Source organism: Talpa europaea (assembly GCF_964194135.1).
Source record: "Talpa europaea genome assembly, chromosome: 1".
NCBI lineage: Eukaryota > Metazoa > Chordata > Mammalia > Eulipotyphla > Talpidae > Talpa > Talpa europaea.
In genome coordinates, this window is record NC_140073.1 from 143707360 (window position 1) to 143725906 (window position 18547).

The 18547-nt window shown below is 50.3% G+C and overlaps 1 protein-coding gene across 1 annotated transcript; it reads left to right on the forward strand.

Moving 5' to 3' along the window:
• Positions 1-1444: 1444 nt before the first annotated feature.
• On the forward strand, positions 1445-18299 carry RUFY4 (RUN and FYVE domain containing 4; the record flags this gene model as incomplete). Its single annotated transcript, XM_084227708.1, has 11 exons — positions 1445-1514; positions 1630-1736; positions 2973-3098; positions 3413-3519; positions 3803-3946; positions 4394-4463; positions 5778-6236; positions 7327-7433; positions 12660-12806; positions 17589-17699; positions 18197-18299. The coding sequence occupies exons 1-11, from the start codon at positions 1469-1471 to the stop codon at positions 18297-18299; spliced, it is 1527 nt and encodes a 508-aa protein (XP_084083834.1). The 5' UTR covers positions 1445-1468.
• Positions 18300-18547: the final 248 nt, after the last annotated feature.

The window sequence follows — 18547 nt, forward strand, 5'->3', positions numbered from 1 at the left end:
AGTGAATCTACCAGGACTGCCTTAGGGGAGCCATTGCATCTCGCCTTTGCTGTCGCGGGGCCCTGGGCCCTGCCCCTACCACTTCTCCCCTGAGCTCCTGCTCTTCCTCTGTGCAGGGCTTCCCTTTTCAGGGTGCTGGGCTAGTGTGAATCACTCCCCAGGCGCCAATCCCAGGAAGGGCTGGGCAGGGCCCACAGTCACAAGGGACCAGCTCTGGTGGCAGTGCCTGCTCTCCATGCCCCAGCCAGCCAGGTCTTCCAGGTGAGTAGCCGGGGGGTCCTGAGGCTGTGGGTGGCTGGAGAAAGGGAGCGGCACTAAGTTTGAGGGGTAGATAGATCCTGGATAGAGTAAAAAAGAGGAAGAGGCATAATTAGATATTGGTGAATTTCACATACTCTGGGCAGAGGGGTGCAGAGACCCTCAGTCCCACCATTTGGTCTCTGGATAGGAAAACTGAGGCCCAAGGAAGGCAAATGATGTGCCCAAGGTCACATGGTGGATTAGTAGCAGAGCCAGGGTGGAAACCTGCGCCCCTTGACTCCCAGCTTGGGGTTCCCTGAAGGCCATCCCCCACCCCATTCACCTTCATTTCCCTCTCCTTTCTCCACCACCATATCTCACAGCTTCCTCGCCCCCCCCCCCACCCCCCGCCACTCCCAAATGCTACCAGCCATGGCCTGGGAGACAGGACACCTGTGTTCCCCCACTCTACCTCTCAGAATAAGCCCACTGGTCTCAGGGGGCCCCAGTATTCCACTCTGGGCCCCAAGACCCATACAGACAAAGAGGTTCCCCTGGGAGAGTGGCAGGAGTAAAAGCAGGTTCCCTGATCCCTCTGCCCTCCAGCATTCTGGCCCAGACCAATTCTGGGGCCTCCCTCTCATCCAAAGACACACATTTTCCAATCAGCTGGGCCCAGGAAAGGATGAATGTGTTACTCCAGGAGGCTGACTGCCTCGGCCAGGCCCCTCTGGGGGGAAGGGGTGACTTCCCTCAGCCCAGGCCCATGTGGTGTGCACACTCAGCGGTGCTCACACCCACCACGCTAGGGCTGAGAACATGGCCCTGTGGGCACAAAGACCGAAGCCAAATTCTGGTGTCATCTTTGTAGCTTTGTGACAGCGAGCGGAAGTTACCCTCTCCAGATGCTTTGGCCTTGTATAATGCGGGGATAACATCCTCCTTTGTTCTTCTGGGGACTGGATGAGTTCAAGGTTGTAAGATACAGAGCACAGCAGAGCACTGGCTCCAAAAAGTGGGGTCCATGCCTTCTTTCCACACTGGCCTACCAGAAACAGCTGGGGGTTTATTCTGCAGTTAACTCACCAGTGACCCCAGACATGTCCCGGTCTTTCCCGGGGCTCCCATTCCTTCGTTTGCAGAAGGAGACATTGGAGCATTGAACCCAGAATGTTCTTCCTGACCTGACCATCTGAGACACAAGGAATCACATCACTTTCAAATAGTCATGACAGAAGAGGGAGCCGCCCTCAAGATCATCAGGGACCTGAAAGGTGAGTGTGCCTTGAGAGATTTCCTGGGACTGGATTGGGGAGGAGGGAGGGGTCTTGGGAGCCTCTCCCCCAGAGCCTCACTGGCTGATGCCTGCGTCCGCCATCTTCCCCACAGCTGCCATCTATGCTGTCCTCCAGGGATACCGGGGTGGCCAGCAGGCAGTGACAGACGCCAGCGCCGAGCTACACAGACTCTGTGGCTGCCTGGAGTGGCTGCTGCAGGTGGGACCCACCCTTACATACCCTGCTTCTGCCTTGCTTTCTTTCCTCCTCTCCTCTGCCCTCTCTCCAGGCCTAGGGAACCAGGAGGACATTTCTAGATTTTTGAGGCAAGAGCCACTGACCCCTTTGTTACTGTGCACAACCTCATCTCGCTCAGTGTGTCCCTCAGACTCTTGAAGGCTGTCATTACTGCCTGGGAAATGAGACGGGACAAGGCTGAACGAGGGAGCATAGTGCTGGGTGTGGCCTCCTGTTCTGAAAACTGAAGTTTCAGAGGCAGGGATGTCCTAGAGCTGATCCTCTTTGCTGCTGATCAGAGCCCCAATCATCACTACCACTAGCTTTTATTGAGCACTTACTATGTGCTAAGCTAAGCCCATTATATGCCCTACCTGGGGTTGTGCTAAACAGCCTGCCCACAACTGAATGAATACACACACATCCTTCCTATTTCTCTATATCTGTGAGATTTGTGTGTTTGGTGTGTGTACACAGGGTGCATGTGTGACTCTCCTGCCAACCTGCCCCTCATCTGCTGCACTGTGATCACACTGGTCTCCGTGATCTTCCTAAATCACATTGGAAAAGCACCTGCCCCAGGGTCTTTGCACTTGTTATTCCCTCTGTCTAGATTGCTCTGGCCCCAGAAATTCAGATGACATCTTTTCTTATTTCTTTCAGATCTGCACTTGAATAGTACCTCTTCAGTGTACCTCTTCAGTGTACCTCTTCAGGTACCTCTTCAGCTAACCTAATCTAATTCTGTAACAGAAACAGTAAACCACACACATACTTGGGTACACATACCCGTTTCTATTACTTTTCCTAGCCTTATTTCTTCTCCTTAGCAGTCAACACTCTCTGACATACTCTAAGTTTCATGCGTTTAGTCTATTTATCGTCTGCTTCCTCTACCAGCACACAAACTCCAGAATTTATATCAGAAGTCATTTGGTTCAGTGCTGGAAACCCAGGGCTTAGAACAGAGCCTCGCACCATTAAGTGTTCATTAGTATTTCCTGAATGAATGAATCAATGAATGAGTACACGGAAGCTCAGAGAGGTGGAGCAGTTGGCTTCTGGTCACCCAGCCAGTAAGGGCAGAGCCAGGACTGGCAGTCAATCTGTCTGCCCGAGCCCTTTCCCTCCTACTTGTGCCCACTGGGCACGCTGGTACACAAGGTAGGTCCTAGGAGCAAGCATGTCTTCATTCCCTCTCCCTGATCTTGCTCCCAGTTTGACCAGAAAGAGCAGAAGCGTTTCCTGAAACCTCGGAAGGACTACTGGGACTTCCTCTGCACTGCCCTGGGGCGGCAGCGGGGGGACACGGAGTCTACCCGCTTTGTTCACTCACAGGACAAGGTATCCAGAGCCAAGTGGCAGGGAGGCGGCCTTAGTCCCACAGGGCCCTGCCACCAGGCCCTTGAAGGTCTGGCTCAGGGGGCCAGAGAGGAGAGGACACTGCCTTGCCTGACCCCTTCTCCTCCATCCCTATTGCTCTGACAGACCTGCTCAGCGCTCACTATCCCTGGGCTCAGCTCCCCCAGCCTCCCTTTCCCATGGCCCCCAATTCCATGACACCCTTTCTCATCACCCACTGGCTTCCATCGTCTCTCTCTAGGCATGGGCTGAGTTTCCTCTGTTCTAACCCCCACTTTGCCCCATGCACTCTGCAGCTGAAGACCCCGCTGGGAAGAGGCCGCGCCTTCATCCGCTTCTGCCTTGCCCATGGGCAGCTGGCTGAGTCCCTGCAGCTCTGCCTCCTGGACCCGGGGTTCACCAGGTGGGACTGGGACATCTCCAGACACCCTCTGTGCCCAGGGCCCCTCCTCCGTGAAAGAGTCCTCTGGCCCCGAAGGGTGACTGGATATCGAAGATGGCTAAAATGAGTCAGACAGGGAAAGGGCAGAGGGTGCCGGTAGCGCTGTGATGCCCGGGCCTTCTGCTCCCAAAGGGCCACAGCCCGGGAAGTATTGTTATGGTGGGGCGGGGGGCAGATTCCCTGACATTGGGGAGGGAACAGCACCAGGACCACAGACCAAGGGTTCTGATGACTGTTAACACAGGGAATGGTACGGCCCCCGGAGCCCCCTGGTGTGCCCCGAACTCCAGGAAGACCTCCTGGACTGTCTCTATGCTCTCAATGAGGTGTCCTTCGACTTAGAGCTGCAGTGTCCTGACCTGGATGGGGCCTGGCCCATGTTCTCAGAGTGAGTGGGTGCAGCGCAGAGGGACGCCTCTCTTCCATGGCTGATGGCGTTGTCACCGCCCATCCCAAGCAAGTCCAAGCTCTCGGTCTCCCACACCATCTGCTCCTCACTCCCTTCATGCTCTCTGATCCCCTGGCTCCCCACCTCCCAGCCTTCTCTTTCCCCAGCCTACCTGCACGTTACTCCGCCATGCTGCAGAAAATATACGCTCACTAAAGAGCTGTTGGATGGTTGGGGTAGAGAGTGGGTTAGAAGGATGAATGAATGGTGGGTGGTTGGGATGGAACATGTGGGTGGATGGAGGGGGATGCACGCCTAAGGGGGATGGAATGGAAGGTGGGAAGAATGGAAGCATGACTGGGGATTGAGAAGATGGGATAGCCAACATCCAAGGAGACGTAAATGCTGGAGAGAACCCCAGGGTGCCCCTACCCCTTTCACTTGCAGGTCCAGCTGCTGCAATTCCAGACTGACCAAGGGAAGAAGACCCAGAAAAATCAAAGATTCCCCAAAACAGGTGCTCTGCCGGACTTCACTCTGAGCTGCTTCTTCTCCATCTCTCTTGGGACCTCCAGGTTAAGCAGTAACTGAGCCCCGACCTAACTGAAGGACAGACAGACAGACAGAAGCCAGCATGTGGATCTGGGGGCTGGGGAACCACAAAGAAGAGAGGCTGCATATTCGTAAGGTGGTGGGATATCAGAGAGAGAAAGGGGCCACTAGCACCATCTGTGGGAGCTACTGGGGCCCTAGGGAGGAGGAGGTGCTAGAGGTGTCTGGAAGCTCATAGAAAACAGCAGGGAACGACCCCTGCTGGACAATTTGCAGATAGCTCACTTCCACTCAGGGAGTGCTGGAGGCCAGATTGCCAGATTCAAGTCCCAGCTCCTACTCTTTCTAACCATAGTTAGCGGACAAGTTACTTGTCCTGCCTCACAGGCTGATTGTGATGATGCACAGTGTGTGTGGCACAGAGCGAGGCTGCCTGTGGCGCGTTCAGCCAGTGGTGGCTGCGTTGTCGGTTCCCTAAGCAGAGTGAGGGAGATACCACAAGGGCTCGTCTCTGAGCTGAAAGAGTTCCAAGTGTGGTTGGGAGACAGACCCTGAAGGAACACGCTGCCGCACACATGTGAAATGGGCTGGCGCAGAGGCGCATGGGTCACGGTAGAGGCTTCCTGGTAGAGGGGTCTCTTGCTGCTCTTGGTCAATCTGAGTTCTCACCACAGCTCTACAAGGCAAGTATTATTATTCCCATGTTGCAGATGAGAAAAGTGAAACTCAAAGAAGTCAAGTTCTGGGAGATGGATCAGAGGAGAGAGGTAGGAAGGGATGGAGGGAGGAGAGAGGATCAATGCAGAAGATAGGTGTGAAGGAGGGAGAAGGATGGGGCTAGAGGCGAGGCAGGAAGGGTCTAGAGAAGCACTGCTGTCCCCTGACCACATCAAAGCAGAGACATTGGGTCACCAGGGTGTTCACATTCAGATTCCAGGGCCGTCTCTAGCTTTACTGAATCAATACTTCCAGTGGGAGGGCCAGGAATCCATATAGCTAGCAAATCTGCTGCGTGAGGGCTGTGGCTGCTCTGCTCCAGCTCAGTGAATTGGTGCTGAGACGGATGATGGTTTTGGGGGCTTCTCTGCAGATCCTAACCACACATGAAGGTCCCAAAGGGGTCCAGTCACAGGCGACACGTGCCAGCCAAGTCGACTGTCTGCGAGAGGCACCCAGGGAAGACAGGTGGACTGGACTCCCCAGGTCCCAGCAACTCAAGTGTCTTCCCTCCTTTTTGGAAAAGAAGAGAGAAGACCCCAGGAGCCTCGTATCCCCCCAGGACAGGTGGGAGCCAAAATGGAAGGAGCTTCAGCAAGACCAGGAGAAGGAAGACTCCAAAACAGGGATCTTCCTGGAGAACTCAATATCCAACATCCAGGGACAGGAGGAGAGGGGCAGAGGGGCACTGAAAGGGATACTGGGGACTGAGGCTGAGGCCAGAGGGGTTCTTCCCAGGGCAGAGGGTCAGAGAACAGCAGAGAATACTCGTGAGAGGGAAGCAGATTGGGGTCGTGTCCAGAGGCTGCTGACCCCCAGTCCCATAGGCACCATGGAGGACACAGTGTCAGGGAGCAGGCAGGAGCAGAAGGCATCTAGCATTTCAGGGGAACACCAGGTGCTTCAGGACCCACAAACAAAGGAAAGCTCTACCATAGAGAAGCCACAAGAGCAAACAGGAGTGACCAGTGTGACCAGAAAGGTGGAACAGGAAGAGGTGAACTTGCAGGCTGTGGTCAAGGTGAGAACTTGCCTACTCTCTCCTCTCTAACTGTCCCATGGGTGGGGGTCCTCAGTGGTAGCCTAAGGACCATTCTAGTCCACAGACTAAATTTTATTGACCTGCATTGGATTATTATTATTTGAGTGCACCTTTGAAAAGCTGTGCCTTTTTCTGTTCACCTCAGCCCCCACCACTCCCTATTGCCTTACACCAGACTCATCAGTACTATCTGCCTTACCTCTGTAGGCATTTAAGTTTGAGATCCCCAGCAGTTCTTTGGGTCAGTTACTTGTTCTCAAGTTCCATTTTCCTCATTATTGACAGCTTTCTTCCCAATGTCTAAGTTCTACTATTGCAAATCCCACCTCGCCACTCTAGTCATGTAGCATAGAACATTTTGGTTAACTTGGAATGCATTTATGACAATGGTCCCAATATTCGATACCATCTAGCCTCAGTGTGAGGTAGGCTATACCATCTAGGTTTGTGTATTTACTCGATGATGTTTGCACAACAGTAAAATCACCTAACAACTCATTTCTCAGAATGTGTCACTGTAAATGCTTCTAGAGGTGACCCAAGATTATTTCCCAGCCTCTTTTTTTTTAAAGATTTATTTATTTATGCATACAAGAACTGGGGTACAGGCCAGAGGTGCAGGGAGTGAGAGGATTCACTAGAGATAGAGTGGGGAACAGAACAGGCAAATTGACTGAAATACACTGCTGAGGGGAGCAGCGGGTAAGACAGGAGAGGTCTGCAGCACCATGTGGGTAGCTCCCTGGCCAGGGATTGAACAGGTGCCGCAGAGGCTGCGGACAGCTTCATAGGTTGTGTCTTAACCCCTTGCGCCGCCAGGGCGGCCCTGTTTCCCAGCCTCTTTTACCCTCCTCCCTAGGCAGATGTCCTTGAAATCAGTAACTTCTGTCCTTTAGGGAAGGATGAAATGGTGGTCCCAGCCTCACACAGGGCTGGGACCTAGCACTGTCCCCAGTCCTTCCCTCCACCCACAGTTGTCTCTCAGGGATGTTTGTTGGGTCAAGTCTTGGGCTGGGGTTTCTGCTCTCTTCCTTCAGCTTCCCTGCCTCCTTCCCTCCCTCTCTCCCAGAGTCTCAGACTTGGGCTCCAGAAGACCTGTGAGCAGACCCAGCACCAGGAGCAGCTGCTGAAGAAGCAGGAGGGGTTGCTGAAAGCCCTGCAGGAACAGCTCAGCAGGTAACCTTGGCAACCACCTGCAGGAATGGGCCTGTAGCCAGGAGGCCTGAGGGCCAGGAGATGCTCCCTGGCTCCTGCTCTCCTCAGCAGTCATGCCACCATGCTTCCTTCTAGCACCTCCTGGGCACCAGGCCCTGTACTGGGCATATCTTTGGGATGCTGAGGCACGCAGGGCATAACTGCTCTCCAGGGGCTCCCCCCTCCCCTCTGCCAGCCTGCTCCCTGACTGACCTCTCAAGTAACCCCAGGAGGGGATCAGCCTCTTATGACTGCTGCCCCTCCCACCACAGTTGCTCATTTCTGATGCCTCTTTTGAGCTCTCCTCTCTCTTTTCTGCCCATTCTGCCTTCTGCCCGCCATACTCCTGCCCTGCTCTCCCTTTCTGTCTCCCTCTTTCCCTCTGTTTATTTGCCTCTCCTTTTCCTTTTCCTTTCTCTCTCTTGATAATCATAATCCTACTGGTTACTGTCTCATTTGCCCACTCTTTACTACCTCCCTACCATGGTTCTAGGCACTTCCTCAGACAGCCTTATCAGAGAGGCCCTCTAAGAAGTCCCACTTTTCAGATGAGGCAACTAAGACTCAAAGATCCCGCCCGAGCCAAGCAGCACCAACTGTTAGCAGAAGGATGAGCTCCAGACATGGCCGCTGAGCCAGGCCGCGCGCTTGGACACTGTCTCTTAGCCAGTGTTTCCCTCTCTTCCCCTCAGCACCTCTCACCCAGTGGCTTCTTCTCCCTATTACCACATTGACCTCAAGGCCCAAAGTTGCCTGGCTTTGTCTCTACCTTCCCCCTCAGTCTGTGTGTCTCCATTCATCTATTTTTTTAAATATCTCCACCAGGAGATCTTCCTTGATCTGACTGGGGCTTTCCCTTTGTCTCTGGGCCACAGCCTGCCACAATCCCTGTTTCTCCTGCATGCCTGACACCCACCCTTGAGCCAGGAGGCGCCAGCACCTCCACCTCCCCTCCACACCCTAGTGGAGTCTGAGTGGGGGTGATTCAGACTGAATCACAGGGCAGTCTAATGACTGTCTGCCCAGGGGCCCAGGAACCAGACCAAAAAGGACCCTGGCGGCTCCTCCCATCAGATACTCAGCTGAGCCCAGTGGGTTAGTGAGCAAAGACCACATGACTAAGGCCCCATGTGAAGGCAGGGACCTTCCCATCTCAGGGTCTTCTGCGAGGGTCGAACAGGCTGGGGCGAGCAAAAGGGAGACTCCAGGGAGAACACTCAGTCCCAGGCTGCTCCCTGCAGCTGGGAGAACCCCTGTCTCAGACCCCTGTCCTGTCATATGTCATCCTGGCCATCATTCAGTCATTCTACAAACCCTCAGAGGGTCCCCTGGGTGCCAGGCCTGTCCTATGTGCCCAACATACTCTGGAGCAGAAAATAGACAATTCCAGCCCTTGTGGAAGTTCCATTCTAGTGGAGGCAGTGGATAAATGGAAGAAGCAAGTGAAATCTATAGAATGTCAGATTGTGATCAGTTCTAAGGAGAAAAAAAATAAAGCAGGGAAGGGGATGTGATCTGCTAGTGATATTTAAGACGGCAGGACCACGGAAGGCCAACTTGGAAAGGTAACATTTGAGCAAGGACCTGAAGGGATAGAGGAGTGAGCCATTTGGACACATGGTAAAGGAATGTTCCGGAAACAGCAAGAGGCAAGGTCTTAAGGTGGGAAGGGGCATGGCAAGCTCTAGGAATATCAGGGGAGTGAAAGACGGAGAGGGTGACTGGAAAGGGCAGGCAGGTGATGGACACAGGCTTAGGGAGAGCCTGGAAGGATCTTGACTTTGACTCAGGGTGAGGTGAGAACCATCGAGAGTTCCAAGCAAGGAGGGGCATGATGTGACTGCTTTGATGTTAAAAATGTTTATATGCTTTTTAAAAACTAACTTAGTGGTTTTCAGTGCATCCGCAGCATTGCGGCTCAGTCACCACAGTCAATTTTAGAAGATGTTCTTCCCCCCAACGAGAAACCCCGTACTCATTAGCAGTGCTGCCATTTCCTCCCAAAGTCCCAGCCCTGGGCAACCGCTAATCTGCTTTCTGTTTGTATAGATTTTCCTGCTCTGGGCTGACCTACATTTTCAAGGACTCGTGCTCACTACTCTATGGAACTAAACTTGGGGGAAGCTCGGGTGGAAGCAGGGAGACCACCCAGGAGGGAGCTGAGAAGAGTGGGCAATAGAGAAGCTGCTGGATTCAGGAGGCGCTGTGAGGTCAGGCTCCTGGGGGTGTGGAGCTGGGTCTCAGAGAAAGACAGGAGTCAAGAGTGACTTGGTGTCCTCTGGCCTGTCCAACTGGAAAGCTGGAGTCGCCAGGGACTGTCTGCTGTGGCAGAGCAGGCTTGTGGGTAAAGTTCGGGAGTTGAGCTGGAAACACATTACACTTGAGACACCTGTTAGACACCCAAGTGGAGCTGCTGAGTGGGCCCTCAGGAGGAGTTCAGGAGACAGGCATGGGCTGGGGCGTCTACTGAGGAGCCAGTAGGATGCAGACAGTGAGTAACAGCAGCTCCTAAGGCTGGGAGGAGGATGCATTCCCTGCCTCCTGGAACCCAAGGAGCTTGGGACTAACACCTCACTCCTGGGAAGGGAACATGGTCATCAAGTTGGTGATGGGCACCTCAGAGGCAGCGACTACAGTGCCCCAGGGCCCAGCAGTCAGCCAACAACATTTATGGTGCCTCTACGCCGGATATGCACGGGGACAACAGGAACAGAACGCCTATGTCTGCTCTCACAGCCCTGGAGACAGACAACACATCCTCAAATAGAAATACACGTCAGGCAGTCATTGGAGAGTCTTCTAGATCAAGAGTCAGAAAACAGGAGTTCATTTGAGCAGAAACCTCAAATATGGGAAAAGCAGGCCAGGCAAACAGAACTCCAGGCTGGGGCGGTGAATGCACCATCCTGGAAGAAGTGTGCTGAGGATTAAGCAGGCCAGAGTGGCAGGAGCAGAGGGAGACTCCTGGGGCTCCAAAAGGCTCCATCCAAGTCCTGAATGGAGAGTCTCAGGGTCCAACTTAGGTTTTAAAAAGGAGGACTCTAGCTTCAGTGTAGAGAGCCTGAGGGTGCAGGGTGCAGCCAATGGGTGCAGAGCCAGGCTAGAGGAATCAGAGATAACAGATTCTTCAGGCAGCAGGCCCAGAACAGACCAGCAGGAGCTATGAAAATAGACTCAGCACTGAGCTCTGGGACACCCAGTACCTGCTTCCTGACCTTCTGGCTGTGAGGCCCTGGGAATCTGGCCTTCCCTTTCTCGGTCTCAGATCTCTGATTTGCAAAAGGAGATGCCAGCCTCTAAAGTCCTCCCTCCAACGCAAATGGTCTGTGAGATCATCTTTCCTAGCAGATGGGTTTCCTCTGCCCTCTGGATGAGACCTCAAGACAAGATGATTAGGACAGGTATGAGAGGAAGGGTCCTAGATAGAAAATTAGGCAAACATCACATCTCCCTCCTCCCACCCCATGGTGGCAGCACTGAACTCCTTTGAGGCGTGCCAGGGCCTCACAATCCCTCCCTAGCTCCCACCTGCTGCCCCTCAGCAGCGATGCCAGTGACCCACTGATGATAATGAAGCCCCTGCGGGGATGAAAGAGTGAGATAGTAAAAAGAGCTTAGAGTTCAACAGGCCTGTGTCCAGATTTCTGACCCCCTACCCCCACTTATCAGGCAAGTATCACCTCCTCTCTGGAGTTCTATTTTCATTCCTGTAACGTGCTGATTATACTACTTGTCCCATAACTTTGCAAAAAAGTAAATGAAGCAAGTGACTGGCGCATAGTAGGTACTCAGTAGATGGTAATATTGTGGTCACGTTCCCTCCTGCTCTAGGATTGTCTGTCACCCTCTGCTGAAAATACTTCAGAGGCTTCCCATTGCACGGGAGTAAAGTCCACTCCACCTGGCGCCTCGGAGGGACCCATCAGACCCTGGCTAGCTGCTACATGTCTGCTGCTCCCCCTCTGTCCTTCATGGTGTCCCAGTTTCACTCACACTCTTTGTGTTCTTCACATGAGCCACGTTCCTTCCAACCCGAGCACCTTTGCCTGTGCCCTTCTCTGCTCTTCTTGACTGACTTGTCATCTTTGAGTTCTGCTTAAATATCACCTTCTCCGAGAGGCCTTCCCCAAGCAAGTCTCAAGGAGAGCCTCTTTCTCAGCACCTCATTTATCCCTGTTATATACTTAGTTTTGTTATTTTTTTAATTATGGTATTGGTCTGTCACTTTTTTTGACCACTGTCCTGAAAACACCACAAGCTCTACCACGAGCTCCACGAGGAGCTGCATGGGCATCACTCTGTGCCTGACACCTAACATAGCCATGGACATACAGTAGGTGCTTAATAGATGTTCCTTCTCACCACAAAGACACCTGCTTGCCACAGAGGTCATATTAGGGTCTGTGCTGAACACACCAGAGGCCCTGGAATCTCCAGGCGAGGGAACTAGCTCAGGAAAACGAAGTCAGCAACTAATGCCCAAGGAACCTGAAGACTAGAATGTTCATGAAAATTCAAATGTTGACCCTGACCCAAAGCCTGAGCACCAGAACCCTCTTTCTTCAGGCTGCAGAAACTGCCCCTTCCTGAATGTCAGTGGCTACCTGCTGTCAGTTTGATTCCATGGTCTTCCCAGAACTCCTCCCCACAGCAGGTTCCACTGTGGCATCTTAAAAATAAATAGCTCGACTAATTGCCATGCCTCTGGCAGCATCTTGCCCTTCAACACAGGGTGACAGGCACACATACACATGCACCCCAAGGTCACAGGTCACAGGCAGCATGACGTATCTGCCGTCACAATAACCTACTGCCTGAGTGATGGAGTAAGACCTTCTCCCCGCAGCTGGGGCCTTTCCATCCAGTCCACTTCTTGGAAGCTTTCTAGGAAGTCACTAAATGTGTGAGTTATATGTGTGTTGTGGTGTGTGTATGTGTTGTGTGCAATATGTGTGCAATGCTGTGCATGTATGTTTATGTCTTGTGTGTTGCATTGTGTAGGAATATATGTGGAATGTGGTGTGATGCATGTGGTATATGCATGTGATTTTGTGTGTATGTGTGTGTGTGCATGTGTGTGTGTGTATACTTTGGCTGCAGGAGGCACCGCCACCATCCCCCAGAAGTCTCTTTGTCAGGCAGAAGCCCAGCCTTGCTCAGTCACAAGTGCTTTTTCCCCCCTCAGAATTTGATCTTTCCTGTGCCCAGGTGTCAGGAAGAGAGGGTCCAGCTGCAAGCAGAACTGGAGCAGAAGCAACAGGAGGCTGAGCAGAGGGACGCCATGTATGCTGAGGAGCTTGGGGGGCAGCGGGACCTGGTCCATGCCCTGAAGAGGCGGGTGCTGGAACTGATTCAGTAAGGGCTGGGACAGTGGGGCAGGGGTGCAGAAGAGGATGATATGGGCTATAGAGGCTTGGGAATGGAAATTCTACTCCACTAACAGCCATCAGTGTTCCGAATCTTTTAATATATGCTAACTCTTTTCCTTCTTTTAGCCACCTCTGCTATTATCCCCATTTTATTGATGAGGACAATGAGGGTCAGAGAGGCTGACTTGGCCACCAGGACACACAGCATATAAATTGCATAGAGTCCTCTGATGCTCATCCCTCTGCTTCAACCCACCCCACATACACACACGCCACTAAGGTTAAGAGATGGGAAAGGAACCCATGGGTTCAGAAGGATTGGAAGACCAAGGAGGAGGGTAACCACAGGGTTGTCGCCTGTCCTACTCCTGCCTGCCTATTAGACTTCTTCAGGTCAGTGGGCCTGCACATCTGTCCCAGGTCAGCTATGCTAGGATCCAGAGACAGAGCTCCCTGGGATCTATTCCAGACCACTGAGCTCACAAGGGATGGAGAAGAGGTATAAAGTCTGGTCTCTGCCCTTCGTCTAGTGGGGAGAAAATTCACATTTATATTATCCTTTATCTAGTTCAGGAAAAGATCATTGGGACCCAGGGTCCAATACAAACAGAAAATTGCTGCATGGTCATCTAGAACTAAATCCTTTTGCACAAAATGCAAGTGCTATTGAAGATAAGAAAAGGGAGAAATCAACTTGGAAAGAACAAAGAATCAAGGAGTGTTCTCCTCTGAGGAACTGTCGACTTGAAGGAAGAGAGATGTTAAAAATTAGCTGTATATCTCATAAAGATTGAAGGTAGCTAACAATAAAAAATATATATCTAAAAAGATATAGATATATAGAGATAGTTATGTCTTTATATATGACCTATATCTGCCATATATAAAGTGTATGTGTTTTTGTGTGATTTTAAAGTAAAAATAGATTTAATAGAAGGCAAAAGAATATATGTCCCCAAAATGTTAGGATTAAGGTTAGAGTTAAAACTGAGCACTGAGCATCTTAGCAGCAGGAACAAAAAGCAAAACACAGAAAGCTGTCTAAATTCTTCATGAGAGACAAATATTTTCCCCAGCACTAAAGAAATTATTCACAAGGCCCCAAACTACATAATATATTGTCCCTTGCAGAAGCATCACAGAAGATATGACCATAAAGGGGAGTGGGGGAGGAGGAGAAGAAACAGGAAGAGGGGAGGGAGGGAGAAAGGAAATAAGCCATGAGAGTTGACTTTTGTGTCAAGATGATAGACCCACCACATGTCATGCATTCTCCATCCTGAGTTCTCACGAAAAGGATTGTAAAAATAATAATAATAAAACTCACAACAGAGAGAAAGGTGGAAAATCCAGCCACAAATGAGAGATTTCAGCTAATTTCCAGAAGCCAGAAATGCCTGAAAAAGTAGATACTGGATCTAGCCCAAGTTAGAACTTTAGAGATGCCAGAACCCAGAGATGCCAGGAATGCAGATGGCAGAGTGAGATGAGGAGCAGAAGTCAAGAAAATTGAATGAAAAAGTCATCACAAAGACCAGAGTACAGCCCTTGCTGTACAGCCCTTTCTCTCAAGCTGCCAAATATCCGGCAATCAGGGTCCTACCCTTCAGTAGAGCAGGCAAAACAGAAATGTAGTTGCCCCAAATGAAAGAACAGCACTCCTTGGTGTTGAGAGTCTGGTGGGGCAGGTAGCTCCTGCCCAGTCCCTCCTAGTAAAAGCTGGGCATTCTATCCAGTGCCTGGAGATTCAGCAGCTTTACCCCTTCTTTCTTTTTTTAAAAAAATATATTTATTAATTCATACTAGAACGGGGGTACAGGCCAGAGGTGTGGAGGGTGAGAGGATTCATCAGAGACAGGGTGGGGAGCAGAACAGGCAGACTGACCAAAATACACTGCTGAGGGGAACAGCAGCGAGACAGGTGAGGTCTGCTGCGCCATGTGTGTCACCTCCCTGGCTGGGGATGGAACTTGTGCTGCAGAGGCTGTGGGTACCTTCACAGTACTGTGTTTAACCCCTTGCACCACCAGGGAGGCCCAACCCCTTCTTTCTTAACATAAAATGGCAATCAAGGATCCTCAGACATTTGAGAAAAATCTAGAACATAAAGGGGAGACACAAAAGTAAAAAAGCAGAGAAAAATCTATTTTCTGCGAAACAAGTTTCTGTGAAGATGAGAGTTCGTGGAAATTAAAAATATGATCACTGAATTTTTTTTTAAGTTCACTGGAATAAGAAGAGAAATATGAGTCAAACTCTCAGAAAGTAGAATAGGAAGCCCAGAGAAATGGAAGACATGAGAGAAGTAATGAGAGACAAAGAGTCAATCCTGGGGCTCTAATTATGTCTGCAACTGGCCAGGTACAGAATAAAATAAAGGAGGTTATCAAAATAAGAAATGAGTGATTATCCCAGTTCTGGTGGACACAGATCTTCAGATTTAAAGATTTCACTGAGTGACCAACAAACAAAAAGGGAAAAATTCCACACTGAGATACATCATTGTAAATTTTCAGTAAAACAAAGATGAGTATCCTAAAAGATGGGTCACTTATAAAAGAAGAAGAAGGTAACAAATGTTAAGAATCAATGGTGTAACACCTTCAAGTTCTGAGAAAATATGACTTTGTCCTAGAATTTTATGTACAGACAAATTATGAAACAACTGGGGAGGGGAGGTGATAGAGGAAAGACATTTTTCAGACAGATAGGTCACAAAATATTCACCTCCCACATAGCCTTTCTTTGGAAGTTAGTTAAGGATGTGCTCCAGAAAACTAGGAAGTAAGCCAAGAAAGAAGATGTGGGATTCAGGAAACAGTAGCTCTAGCCAAGAGAGAACAAAAGGGAATTCCCAAGATAAGCAGGGGGCAGCCAGCCCAGAAAGTAGTCAGTCTCGACTGCAGCAGAAGTATCAAAAGCCCAGGAGAAAAGTCTCTAAGGAGGAGAGTCAATAGAATACCTGATATGATGGAGAATTGGAGCAAAAAAATTAGGTTGTGTGACAGGCAAGTCATGCAAGAGGGGAAAAAAAGGCAATTAGAAAGTCCTGGAAAACAAATAAGTTCCAAGAAATTATTTCCCTGTCTGACTTCTTTCACTCAACGTGATTATTTTGAGATTCATCAGTTTAACTCTGCTTAACCAATATATTTATGTATTGTCTAATACTGTAAATACCATTCATTGATTTTTTTCAATATTTGAATTAACCTAAAGGTAAAGCACAGCAGGCCATTGTAATTATAGAACAGAACTAAATATTACCACCTAAACAATAGTAAGTATAGAATAGACTCCAATAGAACTTCTCCGTGAATATGGAAATGTTTTCTGTTTACCTTTCCCAATATGCAGTGATCGAGCATTTCAAAAGTGGCTGGGATGACTGAGGAACTGAAGTTTTCATTGGGTTTAATTTTCATTAACTTCAATATAAATTTAGGGCATTCCTAGTGGCACAGGTGTTAAAGTCCTAGTGATATCAAGTTATCACCAGCCACTGTGGCATGAGTTTGATCCCTGGCCAGGGAGCTGACCCACATGGTGCAGCAGACCTCTCCTGTCTTGCCCGCCGCTCCCCTCAGCAGTGTATTTCAGTAGGTCCGCCTGTTCTGTTCCCCACTCTGTCTCTGGTGAGTCCTCTCACCCCCCGCATCTCTGGCCTACATCCCAGTTCTTGTATGCATAAATCAATAAAATAAATCTTAAAAAAAAACTAAGATAAATTTCAATAGACACAAGGGGCAAGTGACTAGTGGCTACCATATTGGATGTTGCAAGAATGGAAGACAAAAGTTGGAAGAAGGAGAATAGTTGAAGAGAAGGGGCACCAACGAATTATGGAATGGCAGTCATATAAAACACCATCAGTAGTTAATAGAATGTGAGAGTAGACAGAAAGAAAGAAATGTGTGAGCATATTATGTAACATTATAATAGTAACCATAGAGGAACCAAAAATAGGGATATAATGACATTGTGAGGAAAGGGGAGGAGAACTTGAAGGGTGGTAAGAAATAAACTAAATCCTCTGCTATCCTGGGCAGGAGCACCACAGCAGATGGTCTCTGTTGACAAGTCAAGAAGTAGAGCTGTGAGCCTATTACTTAAATATGGAAATGCCACCACAGAGTAAATGCTAAAAGGAGTGGTTGCCTCTGAGAATGAGGAGTGGGGAGTGTGTCTATTGCCTTTTGATATAAGCGCTCCTGTACGATTTGATCTTTAAGTCATGTGTATGTATCATTTGGACTAAAAAGTTTTATCAAATATTCCTACACATCCTTTATAAATAAAGTGAAGGTAGTAGTTTAGCAGAAACATAAACTTACAAAACTACAAGGAAATTTGTACTAAGTGTCAAATAAGAAATAATAGGCATTGTAGGCCTATAATCTCGACAGCAGGAACCCTTGGGGGTTCTGCAGATCAAGGGGCACTCCTCGGAGGAATTGGGCTATGAACAGGATCTTAAATAATGGGCTACGGTTGTGTCGGACAAGGGGGAGCTGAGTATTACCACCATCTTTCCAAAAGATTAGAGACTCACCGATCTCTTACACGTGACTCTAACTCTATTGTTCTGTCTTTCTCCATGTCTGTGTCTCTTTCCCTGTCTCCTTGTATTTCTCTATATTGGTCTCTCCTGCTCTCTGTATCTCTGTCACTGTCTATCTCTGCATCTCTTTCCCTATCTTTCTCGCTCCCTCTACATTTTTCTCTATCTACTTCCCTGTATTCCCCTTCCCACCTCCGTCCCTGTCAGAGAGAAGGACCACCTGTGGCAGAAGGTCCAGCAGCTCTCGTCCCTGGCCCCGGGATGCTGTGTCTGCTGTAGCAAGATCTTCGGCCGGCTCTCTCGGCGGTACCCATGCCGGTATGAGACAGGCATGGCATGCTTCCTCAGGGGCAGCCCACAGCTCCCTGCTCGCTCTGGGGACGGGAGGGCCACAGGAACTAGGTGTTTCTGAAGGCCACTTAAAGCTGGCCCGGTATTTAGGGGTGATAAGGAGAGCAGTGAACAGGGTCAGACAAGGACTGGTCCCCTGGAAGATGGGACTCTGTAGCCCTTTGGGGCATAGACAGGTGGGTGGGGTTTTCACCTGAGAAGAGATTTCTTGTGCCCAGGATGCTGTTCCTCTTACCTTCTTGGTGGCAAAACAAGCAGCAGCAAGAGGAATGTGGGCCATGGGGGATCCTGCCATTTGGGATTAGAGGGCTCCGGGGTGGGGGGGCATCAGGACACTCTAGGAAATGGGAGACCAGAGGCCATTCTGCTGGGAGGTGAGAAACAGACCCGATGATGCGCCCTGCCCTCAACTCCTCACCTATACACAATGCTTGACTCCCTGATTTCCCACCTCTGCTCCCTAGTCTGTGCGGAGGCCTAGTGTGCCATGCCTGCGCTGGGGATTTCAAGAAGAGAGAGCACTACTGTCCTGCCTGCACCCAGAAACGTGAAGCTCAGGACATCTGAGGGCCTGCCCAGGGCTGGGCCGCCCCGTCCCACCCGACCATGAGCCCTTCTGGGCTTCTGGTCTGATGAGTCCTATTTTCTAGAAACTGGTAACCTAAAGCCAACAGCCCTGTGTGGACAGACAGACTGGTGTGAAGAATGGAAAGAGCAGGGCTGGCACCCTAGACGAGTTCCAGCCCCGCCTCCACCACCCGGCAGCTGGGCTGTGCCAGCCAAGGCCCCTCCCAGCTTTTTCTGCAACACAAGGA